The sequence below is a fragment of the Brassica oleracea genome, chromosome C4 (genome assembly GCF_000695525.1).
Source record: "Brassica oleracea var. oleracea cultivar TO1000 chromosome C4, BOL, whole genome shotgun sequence".
Lineage (NCBI taxonomy): Eukaryota > Viridiplantae > Streptophyta > Magnoliopsida > Brassicales > Brassicaceae > Brassica > Brassica oleracea.
The window spans coordinates 39,875,969-39,895,534 of record NC_027751.1 but is presented as its reverse complement, the minus strand read 5'-3'; the positions used below and the strand labels follow the sequence as shown (position 1 = coordinate 39,895,534).

Below are 19,566 nucleotides of genomic sequence, written 5' to 3'. Positions count from 1 at the left end.
CTTATAGGCACAATACTTTTAACATTAAACATTTATTGACGTTCATTCTTTGTTTCAAATTGACTTGCTTGAAGATGAAAAAAGAAGTTTTGATAAAAAAAACCGGTACCCTCAAATCCCTTGTTAATCAGATGTCATATAAATAAAAAACTTGAAAGAATTTTCTTTTTGCAGTCTTCAATTTTACGAGAGAAATTTTCTGGCAACAAATTTGTGTTTGTGGTTATTGTAAGTGATGGAAAGATAAGAAAAGAACGAGTTGATGATGTTTCTCAAATGTATCATGACGATTTTGCAAAACTCTAGACTTTTTGAAAATTCTTGACTTTCGTAGAAAAAAATAGTTTGAAAATCGTTATATATTATGGTAAATGGTCGTGAAAAGTTTTTCTAAGTATCACAACTATATCATAAAAAACTATATCAGAAAAAAATAGAATAAACTATATATTATTCCAAAGAATTAATCAATTACAAAAAATGATAGAGAAATTTCAGAAATATGATTAACTATAGTTTTAAATTTCTCCATCATTTTTTAATAATTGATTTAATTTTGAAGTAATAGAATGATTCAAACTGTGTTAATTCTTATTATTTTTTATCGTATGATTATAACCCTTCAAAAAATCTCCTGACCCTTTATTACTTGCAATTGAGTAGGTGGAACCTTTCAGTTTTGTTTTTTCCCCGCATGTTTAGCGGTTGATGCAGTAATTTGCCTATAATAATCAAAACCGTCATGAAGTTTCTGAGTAACATCATTGCAATTGTGTTCATATTCATCTTTCAACCATTCACAATAAACATAAATCAGTAACCATACAAACATTTGGAAAAGCTGCAACCGACATTAATCTACATTTTAATAAGTCTAGTTTCTTCATTTTTTTTCTTTGTTTCATCGATCGTTAATTTATACATCATTATTCTATAAATTAATCAATGCAATATAAAGTTGATGTCATATAATGTACCATTCTTATTTTTTTTGGAAATACAAACACAACTTTTCCTCTAGGCTCTTTTATTTCAATCACATTGTGTCTTAGAAAAACATAAATGGGTAAATTAATTGGTTTCTATGAAAATTTACAAGAACAAACCTCCATTTATTATTGGTTTCTAGCAACTTAGACCATTTCAAAAAAAAAAACTCTCTATTTTAGAACATCTATATAAAGATTTTTGTTCTCCAAAAATAAACTTTAAATTCATATGAAGTTTCACTCCTTCAAACTCTAAATTTGAAGTTTCATCTTTTATTTGCATTTTGGTCCTTATAATTAATTATACATCACATTTATGATTTTTAAATATTTTTCATTTATCCTTTTAATCTTTAAAACTCTTGTATTCCATAAATATTTCGAATTAAATTTTATAAATTCAAATTTTACACATAAAATTAAAAAAAAATTAAAGCAAGATTTATAATATTTTAAAACTAAAATTAGACACCAAGAATATCACAAAAGAAACTTAATATAAAACATTTTTAAAAGATACATGAAAGCATAATTATTACACAAATTTAAATATTACAACAACACTAGTAGTCTAGTAAATCTGCCCTGGAACCTCTAAAATATTGTCCAAATAAATTTTGTGTAACCGAAGATGGAGCATTACAGAAATAATTTTGTGAAATAATTTGGTATTTAGCTTGTATTTTGATATTTAATTATTTATTTCTATTTATAATTTTATATTTTAGTGTAAGATTTTTTTTTATTAATATTACTATAATATTTATATATATGTGCTAGTTATTTATAAAAAAAATTTATGACAAATAGAAGGACCTTAATGTAAATTATAAATAATTTTGAAGTTAAATTTAAAGTTTTGCTTTTGGAAAAGATTATCTTTAAACTTCAAATATAGTTTTGGAAACTCTGAAATATACTCTGAAATAGAGAGTCTTTTTGGAAATGCTTAGAGTTTACAAAACTCTAAATTTGAAGTTTCAAAGTGTTCTTCTCCAAAAGCGAAACTTCAAACTTAAATTCAAAATTATTTATATTTTACACTATGGTCCTTATATTTGTTATAATTAATATAAATCCACTAAACTTTTCTAAATAACTAGCACATATATGCAAATATTAAGGTAATACTAATTAATAAAATCTTATACAAAATATCTATAATTATAAATAGAATACATAATTAAATATTAAACTACAAGCAAAATACTATATTATTCCATATAATTATTTCTGTAATGTTCCATTTTCGGTTACACAAAATTGGTTTGAACAATATTTTAGAGATTTTGGAGGTTCTGGAGAAAATTTACCAGGCTATTATTGGTGTTATAATATTTAAACTTTTGTAAAAGTTATTTCTTCATGTATCTTTTAAAAATATTTTTTAATTAAGTTACTTTTGTAATATTTTTGTTGTCAAATTCTAGTTTTAAAATATTATAAATCTTATTTTTAAAATTTATTTGATTTCATGTGAAAAATTAATTTATAAAATAAATTTGAAATATTTATGATATATGAATATTTAAGGATTAAAAAATAAATAAAAATACTTAAGAATCATAAATGTGATGTGTAATTAATTATAATGATCAAAATGTAAATAAAAATACAAAACTTCAAATTTGAAGTTTTGAGAAGTGAAAAACTCCAATTTTGAAGTTATTTTTAGAACAAAAAAAAACTTTATATTTGAAGTTATATAGTTTTTTTTTTTGCAGATGCTCTTAATGGGAAGGATTAACGTCAATTTCCTTTTTTTTTATTACATGCACCAACAGGCTATATATCCAAACTTTTTTGTTATTCAGTTATTTCTATAAATTAATATTTTGATCAACTTTTTATAAATTTTATCAAATTAGTTAACTCTTAATTAACATTATTGCATTTAGTAAAAAATGATTGTCCTTCCGATTAAAACTTAAATCCAATCATTATTCGTTATCCGCTGCTATAAATTACTCACCACCAACTTGTGGGAACATTGATTGATTTTCTAAACTCGATTTGTCACCTTGAAGATAAACCGCAAGTATTTTTTTCAGAAAACTTCCCTAGATCGATTTATTGCCTTGAAATAGAACCATAATTCACTTTCTATGAACCCTAATTTCATAAATATAATAATGGAAGGAAACAAGGGGAGTATGGTGGTGGCAATGACCAGTATTCGAACCCAAGGCTTCGTGGTTTTCGTGGATCTCTAAAAGACTCGAGTTCAAATCCGCTGCTAACCCAAATAAACACGGCGCATGGTCACCGGAGTTTTCACATTCTTTCTCCGGGGAGGATCACCCACTACTTTTTTTTTTATTTCATAAAAATGAGAAATATATCGATGTAGGATTGGGAAATTGAGTTTGATAGTTCGTGGGTAAGGAATAAAATGGGTAATCAGTTTTACCAGACATGATTATATTAATTAAATACAATTTGGTTAATGTGGTAAAAATTGTGTAAAATGATCAAATTATTAGTTTTTTTTGTTTTGCGAAAGATCAAATTATTAATTTAAAGGGACAATTGAAAAGCAAATAAGTTTGGATATACTGTGCATTGGTGCTAATAGTGGAAAATTAATGCCAACCCTTATAAGGCCAGTCAAATAATACATATGGCCAATCAGTACCCGTTTACATTTTAAGATTAGCTTAAAACATCTTCAGCATGTCCGACATGTTTAAACAATCACCCAGCCAAATATTTTGAAGCATAATTGTGCGTTTCAATGAGTTTGCTTCCACATTAATTAACCAACATAATTTGTGACAACAACAGCAACACTTAATTCCAACAAGATGCATTTGCATAGAAAGAAGCTACGAGAAGAAAGGAATCCAAAGTTCAAATACTCAAAATAAAAGAAGAGCCAAAACTCAAGAAAACAAAGATGTTGTGGGCAGGGGCAGATGTAGAATCATAATCAAATGCTAGACTAGGAAACAACCATATATCTCTAAAGATTTATAGAGAGCAACCTATGATCAATTAAACTCAATTATGATATATTGGAACAGTAAGCTCTGATCAGGAAACCTTCTGCCCTCTCGTGTCCTATGAACTGAGCTATAGGCATTAGACAGTCACGGCGGGTTGTCAAACAAAGTTATAAAACTACAAATGCAAGAGTCACTGGGCCATATCTTACTACCCAAAAATGGTACACAATCCATGAGATGTGGTTTGGTTCTATAATCTTCATACAATAAAGTAATTAGACAAGGGGTGAGTGAGAGAGGACAAATCCAATTTAACAAGACAGAACACACCTAATGGGTATCTATAGAAGATGACTTAAAAGACTCTCTAGGTTCTGAAAACCAAAAAGCTCAATGAAACTCAAACAAAAACACAGATCAATGATTCATAAAGAAAGAAGAAGTGTACAGACAGTTATAATAACTGGAAACTCACGGCGACATTTTTTTTCTTTGTAGCAAACGAGAAAACCTTAACAATAGATGAAATTCTTCAGATGAGCTTGAAAGGGAGAGGCCAAGGAGTGGATCTGGGGAGTTCGAGCTTGTCTTTGATTCTCTCAATCATCTTCTGCTTCTTCCCTCTCGAGTTCCCGTACGATCCTTTGAACCTTTTCCCTTTCTTCGTCTTACTATCCCCTCTCCCGCACACTTCCATCGACGCCGCCGCCGGGCATAACGAAGAATACCTCGCCGAACAAGCCAGTGCTGGAGATGTACGCTGCATCATCATAACCAGCCGCGTCATCGAGCTGCACCACTGCGCCGCCGCCATCATCTCTCTCTACCTCTAGCTCTACGTAGACGGGAACATTTCAAAGACTACTACTAAAAACCCATGGGCCCAAATGGAGATAAATGGGCCTTAATGATTTTATTAGATTCAATAATGGAAAACCCATTAAGGGCTCGTTAAGTTCGCTTCCTCTTTCAATATGTATGTGTCGTGTCCCGTCCACCACTCAGTGTTAACGATCAAATGAGAAACACGATGGAGCTTCTCCGCTCACCAACGTTTCTTTCCTCCTCCTCCTTCGCTCTCTCATCTGTTCCTCCGTCTTTCTCCGTACGCTATTTTGGTTTCTTTTTGTGTAAAACATTCTCCTTGCGTGGACCAATGTTTGGATTTTGTTTACCTTAGGTGGGAGGGACAAAGAGGAGGTTAATGGTTCTCTGTAGCTCTGAAAAATCCGAGAAGGTATTCTTTAATTTTTTTTTACCTAAACCCCATTTTGCATTTGGATTATATACAATTTAAACAAGAACCCAAAGACCAAGCAAGACTAGAGAGTTTCTTACTTGTAGGAAGATAAGATGACAGTGTCAGTAACTGGAGCAACTGGCTTTATAGGCAGACGATTGGTTCACAGACTTCGTTCTGGTACTCTTCTTCTTCTTAGGGTGATGACGTTTTTAACACAAGCGTTTTAGTTTCTTAAATGGGGTTTGTTCTTTACTCACTACGCAGATAATCACTCTATCCGTGTCTTAACTCGCTCTAAATCCAAAGCTGAGCTTATATTTCCTGGTAAGAAGAAGGTAATCAACTATTCTGCTAGGATCATAGACGCTGTTTGTATGTGATTAAAAACTTATCTTCTTGTGATCTGATTCATCTACTTCTTGATGGCAGCCAAGGACTTCCCAGGTATCGTGATTGCTGAAGAAGGGGAGTGGCGAGACTGCATTCAAGGCTCCACTGCTGTTGTCAACTTGGCTGGTCTGCCTATTAGTACTAGGTGGTCTCCCGAGGTCAGCTTTCTTCTCTAAACTTTGATGGCTTCTTCCTTTATCCTGCTCCTGATATCTTTGCTTGCTTTGCAGATCAAGAAAGAGATCAAGGACAGCCGAGTCCGTGTCACCTCTAAAGTTAGTATTGATTATTACTCATTTCATTGTAGCTCTTAGCTCTCACATATTGACTAGTTATTCTGATTCATAACTTTTTTTTCTGAAACTTCATCAAGGTTGTTGAGTCGATTAATAATTCACCAGTGGATGCTCGACCTACCGTTCTAGTTAGCGCCACAGCTGTTGGTTACTATGGTCTGTCACCAAAGCTTCACACTCTGACCCATGCCAACAAGAATACTAATGATCATTTAAATTAACAGGTGCTAGTGAAACAGGAGTCTTCGATGAAAAGAGTCCATCAGGAAATGATTATCTTTCAGAGGTACTAATCACTGGGACACACTTTCTTCCGGTTTGGTTCATGAAATGTCAATCTAACTCTATGTACATGTGCGCTTAGGTTTGCAGAGAATGGGAAGGAACAGCGCTGAAGGCCAATAAGGATGTAAGAGTTGCACTTATCCGCATTGGTGTTGTTCTGGGTAAAGATGGTGGGGCTTTAGCCATGATGATACCCTTCTTCCAAATGTTTGCTGGAGGACCTCTGGGTTCAGGACAACAATGGTAAACTCCAACAATTCTTCTTCTTGCCTCTCTGCTAATCTAACTGACCATTTTTTCGCATAATTCACTGAGTAGGTTCTCTTGGATTCACGTGGATGACTTGGTGAATCTGATCTACGAAGCCCTCACTAAACCATCCTATCAAGGTAACAACATCACATACATGTTTCTCTTCTATGTTGTTTACCTACTTATGTTTGAAAGAGGAATGCTATTCTGGTGTTGGTCGTTGCAGGAGTTATAAACGGGACTGCGCCAAACCCGGTTAGGCTTGGGGAGATGTGTCAGCAGCTAGGCAGCGTTCTTGGTCGACCGTCGTGGCTACCAGTTCCTGACTTTGCACTCAAAGCTTTGCTCGGAGAAGGTGCAACTGTGGTTCTTGAAGGACAGAAGGTCTTACCTGTTAGAGCCAAAGAGCTTGGCTTTGAATTCAAGTACAAGTACGTGAAAGATGCTCTCAGAGCCATTATGCAGTAAGGTGCCAACACGGAGATCATCATCTTCCAGCATCAGATTTGGTAATAGAAAAACAAAGAGATTCTTTTTCGATTTGTTATTTTTGAGTAAAAACTCAGAGACGATGTATGTATGAATCATACAGTATGATCCAAGTGTTTTCCAGTGAAATCTCAGAACTGTAGAGAATGTAACTCAGAAGAAGACTTGTCTTAATTCAAATCACATAACTTATTTCATATCTACTGTTCTTAGCTCATAAATATGAATCTGACAATAGAAAACAAGTGATTCTACCATCTCTCTCTCTCTCACTCATCAAACCAACCAGAGAAGAAAAACAGAGAGCTTTATTAAATTATTTGTTTCCTTGTTTTAAATCGAGGCACTAGTACTTATATAATACACATAACATGAGAGGGATCATAAATAGACCGGCAGACTGAGTTAGTCATCAACCCCTCAATGAATACTTCTTCCCAGTGAAAGCTTGGAACTTGGACTCTTCTTCCTCTTTCTTTGTCTCCTTTCCAGCTCCAACCTGAAAACAAAAATTTAACAAAAGAACAAGCATAAGTAATCTATCTCTTAATTCCATTGCAGTTTGTCATTTATCAATAAAGTTTGAGCGAGTGCCTTTGGAGCTTCTTTTGGAGCACGGGTTGCGTTGGCCCCAAACACAAGCTTTCCTTGAGCTTGTCGCGCAGCTCTCTCTGAGCCACTTGCTACAGACGACTGTCCATTACCATTAGTAACAGCAGGCTGTTTGTCTTTTGAGCTAGAGGAGGAAGAAGGTGGTGGCTCATAGGAAAGAGGTCTCCCATCTAACCGTCTTCCAGATCCCGTGAAAGGATTAAACTTTGGTTCCGGTTCAGCCTCAACCTCCTCAGCTGTGAATTTCGAGAAGGAAGAAGACCCCATTAAAATACTTGAAGCAAATAGAAACTACATATCATGACTTTACTTTCATCGATACATACCTTTTGCCAGAGCCTTAGCAGCAGCAGCAGGTGCTTTAGGACGTTCAGGCTCTTTGTAGTCAAGGGGAGGTGCAAAATCAACCTCACAGTCAGTTTCAATGATGCTGATTCCATTAGCAGGCTTTGTTTCAACAATATCTATGAAGTACTTCTTATTGTTGTATGGAACCATAATGCTATCCCCAGTGGTTAGGCATGAGTAGTTTCTCAAAGCTGTCTCCAAGCTGCAAGGTTCATATATGAAAATGCTTTCAAGAACTTTCAAGAAAGCAACAATGAACAAGATATGGAAAATAAAGAGGACTACTGACATGGCTTTAGGGTTGGATATATCGAGGAAGTCAGTAGTGTGGGGCTGTAGTTTAACATAAGTCCCCTTAGGAAGAGTGACATTTCGAACTCTCACAATGTCTCCTTCTTGCAGGAGAAGATTCTGCATCATCTGGATTAAGATCATCAAAGTGGCAAACAATCAACAGCATGATCCCGAGTAATGTATTTAAACTGACAACAAGAAAAGGAAAGTGAAAGTTACCCAATAAGGCATGTAAATCATGCCTTCTTCAGCAATGAACTCAAGGACACCACAGTGTGAAACACGTTCACTTCCAGCATTACGAAGCTCAAACAGCATAGGATAGTCAATATGCAAAGAGGCTGCAAAAGTTTCCCACAATAATAAGACTCTGAAAATAGTTTTGTTAACACATTCAAAACGAGAGAGAGAGAGAGAGAGAGAGAGAGAGAGAGCAAGTATTGGCGTACCGAGACGATCAAGGGCTGATGGTGGCATTATAACTGAAATAGATTTAACAACACAAGTCAGACATGAACAATATCAATAGTAACACAGAACTGAAACAGAGATGAGTGTGTATTTAAAAAAAAAGGGGGGGGGGTCTTACTCCTGTCACCACTTTCAATTTGAGGCTGCAGGGAAGAGAAAAGGAAACAGAAATTAGAAACAACAAGTAATGGCAAGCCAAGTATATGCATAATACCAAATTTGAAAATCAGATATCAAAACAAATAAAAAGAGAGATGAAGGGAGACCTTGTCGATAAAAGAAGCAGGGTAGCAGCGGTAACTATGCTCAAAGGTGGTTCCGGGATAATGGTATCCATCGAAAAACTGCAATGTCCCAAAAAGAATTGAGTGAGCTTAGATTGAAAGATTGAACCTTTGTGAACAAACCTCACACTTACCATAGTTTAGATGCTTGCTAGATTAGATATAAGTTAAAGCCAACCTACAGAAAAAAAGATAACACACGAGTCGAGTCAATTCAAAGAGTCATCGAAATCTGAATAAAACCAATTCCTATCCAGCCGGAAAATCAAAAGTCGAGCTAACTTAAGACCTCAGATTCGAATATCAGCAGCAGATAAAGAAAACCTAAGATTCGAACCTACCCACAAAAATCAAGATCCTCAGAAACCAGAAAGTCCAAAACTAGGAGGGATTGAGCTACTACCTGTGAGCAAAGGGAAATTGAATCAATTGATGTTTCCCAACCACCGAAGCAAAAGTTAAGTTAAGAATCGGTGATCACGTTCCCTTTATATACCCATACGCTGCGTATTGCTGCTGCACATACGATATTATTCAGCCCATTACAGCTTTAGTTATTGATTGGCCCATCGGGCCTAGCTATGAACTGTTGTTGGGAATCATCAAGTTTGATTTTTATGAGTCTTTTTCATCTTTAAGTTTTATGTGGCGTGATGGTGCAGCTGATTATGAAAAAACGAAGCTGAGGCCCTGATTCTACTTAACTATGGTGCCTCAGCTATCATCTCTATCTCTTAGTTCCCATATGTCTTGGCGGATGTATTCAATTTAACATTTGATAGTGATTTGATTTTTAATGGGGTTTTAGATGATTTCAATAAGTTGCAGAGATTTAAGCGATTTTTGTTAAACTACTCTAGAATATCATGGGTTTTAATTTTTTTAATTAAGAAATCCTACCCAAACACCCTAAAATCAACTGAAAACTTTAAAACTTCACAACTTAAAATATTTTTAATAACAGTGGATTTTAAATGAGTTTTTAAAATTCATGTTTCAATAACATTGAATTTGTCACTTTAATACAAATCACATGAAACTCTCAGTTGAATACATCCCCTTGGTTTCGCAGCTATTGAATTCAGATCATGGCGAGATCTCTGCCTTATTCTATTATTTATATACTAAAGCGCAAGTCGCATGACGAATTAGAATTTGACACATGGACTAAAAAATAAAAATAGTTTAAAATAAAAAAATGAAAAACGAAAACTCAAAAGGCTAAATGTTTATTTGACAAAATAAAAATATTCTTTTTGGCCACTTCGTTGGCAGTTCTTCTTTCCCACCATGATCACCAAATAACTACCTATATTATTTATATTTATACGAGGTTATATATAACTGCATCTTGCTTCAAAAACTGCATCTTGCTACAAAAAACAGATTTTCTCTCATTCTCATATCCACAAACCCAATGTAGACATGCAAGCTTCTTCGCCTAGACAGATTGTTCTTCATATCCTATTTTTTTATTTTGTTTCTGATTAATATCTTTGGATCTCTCACTCTTTCTCTATTTCTACCATGACCTTTATTTATCAAACCTCACCTACGTACAAGATATAGCAAAGCTTTTCTCTGTCTCACATGTTACTCTTCGAAAATCTTTATCTTACTTTTGAAAGAAACTAACATATAACGATTGACTGATATGCAGATTTTAAAGATGTGAAAATAGCAGAGATCTAACACTACCCAAAAAGACTATCAACAAAAGTGGAATTACAGGTATAAATATCGTATTTTACTAACTTTTTATAATAAAGAAGTATCGTATGTTGTATTGTTCTCTTGGATTGATATTTGTGTTTTCTTCATGTTCTGGCAAAGATAAAATAAAAATCATAATGATAGCATCTATAATATTATTCCGTTTGCAATTTTCTGTTGAAATGCTACCTGAAGAACAAGTATACCTTTCTTGGTTTATTTAAAATCATAATTATGTATAATAAGCAGAGAAATTAGAATCAGATGTTCTTTTAAATAAAAAATATAATATCTTAAAAATAAGATTCGTAATTGATATTTTACATACAGTGTGAAACTGAAATTTTGCAAAAAATTTGCATTCCAAACTAAAGAAAATTTCAGAGTAAAAATATTTACATTCAGTTTATGTATATTTAAGCATAATGATCAAAGGAACCAAAACTCTAAATGTTGTAGGAGAAACATAACAAAAGATAACACAAACCTTGCAACCAAGTAAAGTGAATTGAAAATTAAACTGAAATTTAGAAGATGACTATTAATCACTTTGTTCGTCTAAAAAAGGAGCATGTTACTATTATTCTAATTGAACTTTAGTATTATATGTGTTGTCTACAAATATAAATACATTGAGTATTAGCATGAATCGGGTAAATACATTTTGCTAAAAACACATTGTTGTAACATAATAAATTATTCCTTTTTTTTCCGTACGAAGTACGGGTAGAATACTAGTGTGTTATAAGTTGAGACACTGCATTTTGTTGCATAACCAAATCCCCTCCTATTTGACCGGCTAAAATAAAGTTCTCTAGCAGTTGGCACAGCGAATAATAATAACTAGGTAGTAATCCGCGTCTTGCGCGGGATGAGATGATTAAATTTGGACTTTGCGAGATTAAAAAACATTAAATCTGATTAATTTGGATATTAGTTTGTTTTGGATTGATAGTTTCGGGTGTTAATGAGGAGGATATAGATTAGCCATTTTATGTAGTAATTATATAAAAACTACAAAGAAGTCAGTAAGAATCAGAAAAATATTTTAAATCAAAAACCTCAATTCCATTATAATAAGTATGTGTATCTCATTCTTTCAAATACAAAGAATGGTCTAAATATAAACAGGTATTGTAAAAATAAATTCAAAGGAAAAGTAAGATTGAATAACTTCAAGACTTCAGAAATCGATGCTTGGAATCCTGCAATTAAAAAATTTCAATATATTAGGAATAACCAATGGATATATTTTATATATATTACTCATATAAAATAACAAACTTAGAATGCTATGCTTATTGAGATTTGAAGAACTGAATCTTTGGGATGTTGGAATCAAACAAAATATCAGAACCACCTTCCATGTTTGTAGCATAATTGAAACCACCTATAAAGTAATATCGACAATAAGAACACAAAACAAAAAATTCTGAATATAAAATTAAAGATTGCAAATAAATATACTATACCTTCTCCCCACTCAATTCGCCATAACCTTAAAACAGTTACTACAACATCTGCAGTATTAGCACGCCAGAATGCATTTAAACGATGGGCTAGAGCTCCATAAGTAACACACTGTATATGAGTGTACCTGATAATATCGGGAAAGATATCAGTCAATATAACTTCTACACACATGGTCGTATTTAAAATTAACAGATGTATCAAATGAAAAGTACAAACCTGAGATTTATTAAGGAGAACTCCAACGAATACAGAATTGAGATATAAATGTTGGCAGGTTGAGCTAGCTTAGTAGCTATAAGATCTCCTGCAAGCACCAATGCTCCACAAAGATCTACATAACAGTATTTTTTTTCAGAGTTTAGTAGTATTAGTTAACAATCTAAGAAAGAGTACAAGATAGTTAACATACCGACGCATTACATAGGATGATAAAAACCCTTCTTTATACCACGAAAGTTTGCACAGCATAGAAAGTTAGAACCGTTCACTGGTTGTATCTTCCTAAACAAACTCGATTCATTGAACTTGATTGTGTATTTGTGCTTTGTCGTTCTATGCAACTCAAAAACATATCTTATGTCGAAATTGAGAATCTCAACCCAATCATCTTCTTTCAACTCAATCTCTCTAGGTAGAGATAAAGCATAGTTTAAGCTTCCTTGTATTGTTACTCCCTGTTTAAAAAAGAACAATAACTTTATTCACAATTTGTTTATAAATGTCATTTATAAGAAGTTCGACGAAATCTATGAATACTTACATTCGCATCTCCTAAGAGCATCACTGAGTGATGATCTCTTCCAATTTTCGTACTCCATTTTTTGATTATCTTAACACGGATTGCAGGGAATGGAATCTTACTATGCAAATCACTCAAAGAGATGAAGTTGACCATGACGCAAATCACTGTAAGACCAAATTAGTATGTGTGTTTTTTTGGTTTGCTTAGGTTGCTTAGTAAACATTTCATATATATAGCTTTCGTACGAACCCGAAAAGAGATTTAGTATGAGATTTAGTAAATTTATTGGTAGGATCGGAACCGGTAATTTATATATTACATTCCTTTCTGAAGATGATACCAAATTAATTATATATGCCATGTTTTGTATTCATAAATTTAGAAAATATGTTATGAATATTATCTTACTTCATAAAATAGGCGTGGGTTTGCTATTCAGGAAATAATTGTGGGACACGTCTGATCTTTACGTGCGATTGTAGAGAGAAAAATTGGGGGACACGTCTAAATCCATATTAACTCAAAGTGTAAAACATAATACTTGGGGGACACGTCTAGACCTTTCTCATAATTAAAAGGAAAATTATAGATCAAAGAATACGATCTCGGTTAATTTTCTCGAATAGATGAGTCCAACAGGATTGATTTACTTGGTGAAAAATTAACGCTCTATATGTAAGTTATGTATAACTTTTTAATAACACTCATAAATTAATATGGTTTACACTTTTAGTTGATTGTACTTTTAGAGGTCTTAATACATGGTCTACACTTTCAGGACTAATAACCAGTTCGAGAAACGGTTGAAATCATTATTATGTGTTACACTTTGAGTTGGGACAAATGAATTATTAAGAGTAATGGTAGTATGGTACACTATACTCAATTGAAACATTATACCACGACAATCAAATGCAGCTTGTACCTATAAAAACACAATTTAATAGATGAATAAGAGACGATATTAAGTAACGATAAAATAGCAAGCCATATGAAATTCTGTTAATACCTTGGTAGAAGTTTGGGATTGGAAACTTTGCATTTAGGACAATAGTAACTGAACATTATGGAATTTTTGTCATCCTCATCATCAATAGTGTCGTTAGGCACATGCAAAACCTTCTTTGCACATACTTTGCAACTTAAATTATACCATCCCATATCAGAATCAATGGCTGCAACGGTGCACATCACGATACACTTCGCAATCTAGCAATAAAAAAAAATACATATATACATAAACCTTAAAGTAAATTGCGAAATAAAGTAGGTAAAAGCCATATAAAATTCAAATAATCGTGAACCTGTCTCGTTTCAGACAACTGAGATAAGGTTTTCCTTGGTGTGTTTTTTAAAAAACCATCCTTTTCAGATACAGCAGAGACAATAGACAATGGCTTTGGGTCGACTATTGCTAAAGCCAATTCGTCCTTCGGTAACCTAATAAGACAGAAAATGGATGGATTGATAGCCGGTTTACTATTCCACGAAGATATAAATAACAGTTATAAAAAAACACTTACAATGCAAGAAAAGAATCCACTTCAGCCATGGGTGGATTAAGTTCGACAGAAGAGACATTGTATGCATTGGATATGCTGCGCTCATCTGTTAAAGTAAACAATGTATTCAGTTGTATATAGTAAAAGGCCCTATGATAGAACTGACGTTGACAATATAAGTTACAAATAAATAATATAAAGCCAAACTTGCCTTTCTAAACTTTGATCTTCCCAAATCTGATGACACAGATAATAGCATGCTCCCTACGCATTTGGATAGCTTCCATCACATCCGTTGCAAAACTTCCCCATAACACCGTTTGTAGACGCTCATCACTATAAAAAGATGGGCTTAGTTTGATATAAAATAAACCAAGGACAGTCGAACCAATATACAAATATAATCGTGATATTATTACGCTGAATTTCGTAGTTCCAAGGCCATCTTGTTTGTATCTTTCCCATTGACTGAGACAACGTCAATCGGGGATACTTCAACAATTTGCCCAATGACATCTGTAGAAAGTATTAAACAGATTATAAAGATAGTTAATGTTTTATAACAAAGATAATAGGGAAGAAATACAATTCTATTTAAAAACTACTCACCAACCAAGTATTCCGAATTGAGTGACCCATCAAGAATATCACGGTAGTTTGCAGGATCAAACCCGGAAACCTCATAAGGAAAATCGCAATCTCTAACACATGTCGTTTCAATCTCTAACACATGTCGTTTCAAGGAAAGAGATCTTGTATTGATGGTTAGAAGTTCAGTATGAACCACATGACTGTCCCACTGAGAAGTTGATGAATATCTTTGAACTACCTTCTGATAGCTGTGGATCAAATTGATTAACCAAATCCTTCTTCACAGACGCATGAATCTTCACGCCCAGAAAAACACATTGGCAGTAAAAGGATAATTAGAATTATGCTTTTATAAAAAACATAGGTTTATATCAGGGTGAGAATAAATATGAAGAAACTAACGTTTGAGTCGACCACAACCATCTCAATTGTCAAGCCTCCTGCAGCGGAGTACTGCTTCCAAAGTCGAATGATCCTCACCCTGATCTTCCACATTATTTTGAAAGGTTTGAGGTCAGACACACTGCTGAAAGAAGCCATAAGTTTTCTAGGAAAAATGGTATAAAGAACGTACAGATAAGCTGTTGTTGTGTTATATTGTCGATGGCCTTAGGGCCCTTTATATAGTTTAGAAGTTGTACAAAAGAATAGGTATTAGGGGATCTTTTTTGATCACTATTAATTAGCCTTGGGGAAAAAGCAACGAAGTTACCGTGTACAATACTTTAAGAAAGTTTCATTTTTTGAATATTTGCCGAGATTTATTTAATTACATCAACCCAATTTACTTTTAATAGTAAATGAACATATATATTGATTTCCTTCCCTCGTTCGTAGGATATATTTTTTGCTTAAGAAAGTAAGTTATATTAACTCTATGCAATCCTGCAAAAAAAAAGTGATATTATATATGAACAGTCATTAATGTTAAAATATACACTTGTCTATTTAATAAGTGGTGTGAAAATGAAATATAGTGTATGCGACCTTAACATTCCATTTGTCGTGAATCATACACATACATATTGACATATTTTGTAGAAAAGGTTTATATCTTTACAAATTAAATGTTCATAGCTTGTAGAACAGGCAAACGTGATGTATATGTAAAGTCAATTAGCTTGTAGAAGAGTCAAACATGATATAGTTAACTGACGTATTATTATATGCTGGTTAACATGATTTAGTTTATAAAGATGTATAAATTAGTACAAAATATACCAGTAAACGATTAAGAAAAAAGCCTTTATATAAATGTAAGAACAAATAACCCTACAGTACATAAAACGCTTCAGACAAAAAAATAGATAAACGAAAACAAAAAATCTTAAGATTATGAATCAAACACCAAAAAAATACTAATAAGAATAAAACAAAGGCCTCTTTTCCGGATAAAGACAGGCATCATATAACTCTTCAGCCACTTTTTTCAGTCTTCGCTTTCTTGATCGTTACCGATGGACCATGATTGTTAGCAGAACTCTGGTAAAAGGCTGGCTCTATTTTTTCGATTGGGGATCCTTCACGTTTAACAGGAGCCTTCACATTAGATGTAGAGTCCACAGAAGAACTTTCGGTTACCAGCACACAACCCTGAAAAACCCGAATTGTTATTTAAACCTTAAAAACTTCGGCATATTCAAACATAGTTAGTTGAGTTCAATCCATATATTACCTCTTGCTCTTCGAACCGATGAGAAAAATCAGGGTAAAACGTATTCGAACCTCCCTAATAATAAAAAGTTTAAAGTTTTCAACGTTTCCAAAATCAATATATAAAGAATCAGATAGATATTAAAAAGACATGTACCTTAGGATATGAGGACACGTCAAACTCGATTAGCATATATGGGCTGGTGATAATCTTCTGCATGTGAAGTCCATTGCATGTACCTTAGGATACTTTGATTGTCCAGCTCGTAAGTGTATCGCACCTTGATGTGAAATCGTAGGTACTATCTAGGTACTTTGCATGTACCTAATAATCATATCCTTTGAGTTGTAATCTAAAGACATTCTATATAAAAATTGGACGGTTAATATTTTATAACATGTTTGCATGGATCTGCATCCAAACTTTTAAAGAGCCGTGTTTTGAGGAGGATCTCAATCACACCACTTATGCATATGCGCTCGAAAAATCATTTCTGAAACCGCATTGATCTTACCAACCAAAAATATATGTTAACATCAAAACCTTTAGCATCAAAACCATTTTAGACAAATTGAGATCCTCCTCAAAACGGAGATGAGAACGCATGCGAGCCACGAGTTTGTTTATCACAGCCATCATCTGTTTCTTGGCCTTGCTCTCTATCACCACCACCGACGTCTGAACCACCACAACTGCCAAGGAGATGAAGAGTGCGATGGAGTCAAAGATGAAGAATATTATGAACGGTGTCGTTGATGCAATGTTGGCTTCTCCTAATGAATGTCCATCTGGAAGGTTGCTTGTGTCTTCTATGTACTGACCAGGGACAGTGAAGATAGCTGTGAACGCCACGGTAGCTATCAGCACGGCGACGACAGTGGTTGAGTTGATCGCGTTGTTGAGACCTTCCGTGTGCATTTTGTTGAGCTGTTTTGCGATTCCTTGAACGCGTCTTCTGGTCTGGCACGTATGCTCAAGCTGATTATGAACCTCATGCCGTATATCGCTCACCGTCTGTTTCAGTTCACGAGCAGGGTTAGTAGCCCCTGAGGGCTTAATGGTCTTGGCGCTGGGGACGCCGTGCTTCTGCAAGATGAGAGCCACCTCTGGATTCCCAACCTTCTCCGCTGTGTCGAGCGCCATTTCGCCTGTTCTGTTAACAGCTTTTGTGTCTGTTATGTTGTTGTCTAGCAGCAATTTGACGATATGTGATCTGCCTTTTCTAGCTGCGATGTGCAGTGCAGTGTTTCCCTTTGTGTCTGCTATATTGATAGAGGATCTATCCGCTTTGATAAGCTCCTCTACGACCTCCACGTTTGTTCCTTTGGCTGCCATGTGAAGCGCCGTTTGGCCTTTCTTGTCCATCCTTATTGCGATAGCTGGCTCTGAAGCTAATAGAGCCTTGACGACCTTCACGTGCCCGTTTCTTGACGCAGAGTGTAACGACGGTTATTACCGTAGCAAGCATATATACCTTCCATAGAACGGCACGCAACAAGCTATTGCTCACAAGTTAATTCCCTATGCCTCTTACGTAGTCATCGAACACGAACACATCACGTACGGTTGGAGAATTGGATAACCAACATAAGCTCTTAAGAAAATAACACCCGGTTTACGTGAATTTATGTTTCAGAAGGGCCACAAAAATTATGAAAAGTTTTGTTTGCATTTAAAGCTTCCATTTTTTTAACAAAGGTTCTCCAAGTGACACATGTGCTATTTTGTAAATAGAAGCCTCTCATGAAGCCACGTCAGATTAGACTTTTAAGGAAATTTTTTTAAGTGTTTCTCTTTTAATATATAGGGGATAAGTTGTTACATGATAAGCATTTCCCTCTCTAATAGTAATATGTGTGCTTGCAGGAGTTGGAACCACAGGTAGTGCTTTGGGCGGTGATGGGGGAATATAGATCTCTGGAGACTACATGGCATGATGACATGGAAAAAGGCTTTGTTTCTATGGGTTTGGTCCGCAGCATTGGTATCAGAGGTATAGGAGGCTCTATCTATCAATCATCTAAATATTTGGTTATTAATTATAGAATATATAGTGTGTGATTAATGATGGGATATGGCATTCAAATTTTCACAAAAAAAAATATCTTAACAACTCCTTTTTTGTTTTAGTCGCTGATTTTCTTCTTACCATTTGCAGTAACTATGACGTGTTTCTAACGAGAGACTGCTTGGGCTTACTCGAAAATAAAGTCTGCAGTGAATCAGATAGAGAGACACATCCTTACTTCCAATGTGATTCTCTAGTGAAGCACGGTATCTGTGTCACCCGCTCATACTCCTCTGGGAGATGCAAATTCCACCGCCGAGTGGTTTGGCAATTTGGCACAGTGTCATGTCTGGATGACCCAGGTCTCAATGTAAGCTTATTATTGTTTGGATTGAAAGAGTTAAAAAGATTGAACCCTTTGACTGACTGTTAAAAAGCATTGTGTAGATGTCTGAATCTTTCTTCTCGTTCTTGATATGAAAAAACAGGAAGTGGCAGAGAAGTACAAAAAGACAGTGGCATGCTGAGGTGGTGATACCAAAGACATTGAAGCCTGAGAGGTTGGAAGAAGACTTTGACTAGGTTATGAATGGAAGGGCAGGACAAGTACAGTTCTCCTGCACGTGCGGGAGAGTTTTTCTGTTTGCAAAAGCTGTTTAAACGGTAGATCTGCATGCAGTTCAATATTTTTGTTTTTCTGTAGAAAAAACGGGCACTACAAGAAAACATGCCCATAACAACGAACATTTACGACGAAAATATTTCGTCGTAAATTTACATGGTGTTTACAACGCAGTTACGAGGAATCCATCTTTCGTCGTAAACGCCATGTAAATTTACGACGAATAGTTTTCGTCATAAAATCCATGTATGTTTACGACAAATGTACGTCGAATGAGAAATACGTCGTAATAATTACATCGACATTACAACGAAACATGTTACCGTTATATTTAGGTGAAAGCGTGTATTCAATGTTCTTTTG

The 19,566-nt window shown here is 34.5% G+C and overlaps 3 protein-coding genes and 2 pseudogenes across 3 annotated transcripts; 1 reads left to right on the top strand and 4 right to left on the bottom strand.

Moving 5' to 3' along the window:
• Positions 1-4,306: 4,306 nt before the first annotated feature.
• Positions 4,307-4,765, bottom strand: LOC106340150 (30S ribosomal protein S31, mitochondrial-like). The gene has a single exon (XM_013779011.1). The coding sequence runs from the start codon at positions 4,749-4,751 to the stop codon at positions 4,467-4,469; it is 285 nt and encodes a 94-aa protein (XP_013634465.1). The 5' UTR covers positions 4,752-4,765; the 3' UTR covers positions 4,307-4,466.
• A 166-nt stretch (positions 4,766-4,931) lies between these two features.
• Positions 4,932-7,086, top strand: LOC106342745 (epimerase family protein SDR39U1 homolog, chloroplastic). Its single transcript, XM_013781767.1, has 11 exons — positions 4,932-5,039; positions 5,115-5,171; positions 5,279-5,354; positions 5,442-5,501; positions 5,607-5,725; positions 5,798-5,842; positions 5,941-6,019; positions 6,088-6,149; positions 6,228-6,391; positions 6,467-6,537; positions 6,627-7,086. The coding sequence occupies exons 1-11, from the start codon at positions 4,953-4,955 to the stop codon at positions 6,866-6,868; spliced, it is 1,062 nt and encodes a 353-aa protein (XP_013637221.1). The 5' UTR covers positions 4,932-4,952; the 3' UTR covers positions 6,869-7,086.
• A 93-nt stretch (positions 7,087-7,179) lies between these two features.
• On the bottom strand, positions 7,180-9,379 carry LOC106342746 (ubiquitin fusion degradation protein 1 homolog). Its single transcript, XM_013781768.1, has 10 exons — positions 9,302-9,379; positions 9,033-9,076; positions 8,881-8,958; positions 8,733-8,757; positions 8,593-8,625; positions 8,363-8,484; positions 8,139-8,269; positions 7,828-8,051; positions 7,484-7,737; positions 7,180-7,388 (listed from the first exon to the last, which is right to left on the bottom strand). The coding sequence occupies exons 2-10, from the start codon at positions 9,033-9,035 to the stop codon at positions 7,302-7,304; spliced, it is 957 nt and encodes a 318-aa protein (XP_013637222.1). The 5' UTR covers positions 9,036-9,076; positions 9,302-9,379; the 3' UTR covers positions 7,180-7,301.
• Positions 9,380-13,720: 4,341 nt separating this feature from the next.
• LOC106338881 lies at positions 13,721-15,459 on the bottom strand (annotated as a pseudogene).
• An 876-nt stretch (positions 15,460-16,335) lies between these two features.
• On the bottom strand, positions 16,336-18,013 carry LOC106338880 (annotated as a pseudogene).
• Positions 18,014-19,566: the final 1,553 nt, after the last annotated feature.

Excerpts from the sequence above, each read along its gene's own strand:
- LOC106342745 (XM_013781767.1), top strand. The coding sequence starts at position 4,953 with ATGAGAAACACGATGGAGCTTCTCCGCTCACCAACGTTTCTTTCCTCC. Across the intron at positions 5,040-5,114 it reads CTGTTCCTCCGTCTTTCTCC|GTGGGAGGGACAAAGAGGAG; the intron begins GTACGCTATTTT and ends TGTTTACCTTAG. Across the intron at positions 5,172-5,278 it reads GCTCTGAAAAATCCGAGAAG|GAAGATAAGATGACAGTGTC; the intron begins GTATTCTTTAAT and ends TCTTACTTGTAG.
- LOC106342746 (XM_013781768.1), bottom strand. Across the intron at positions 8,052-8,138 it reads ATATCCAACCCTAAAGCCAT|CTTGGAGACAGCTTTGAGAA; the intron begins GTCAGTAGTCCT and ends TGAACCTTGCAG. Across the intron at positions 7,738-7,827 it reads TGCTAAGGCTCTGGCAAAAG|CTGAGGAGGTTGAGGCTGAA; the intron begins GTATGTATCGAT and ends CGAAATTCACAG.
- LOC106340150 (XM_013779011.1), bottom strand. The coding sequence starts at position 4,751 with ATGATGGCGGCGGCGCAGTGGTGCAGCTCGATGACGCGGCTGGTTATG.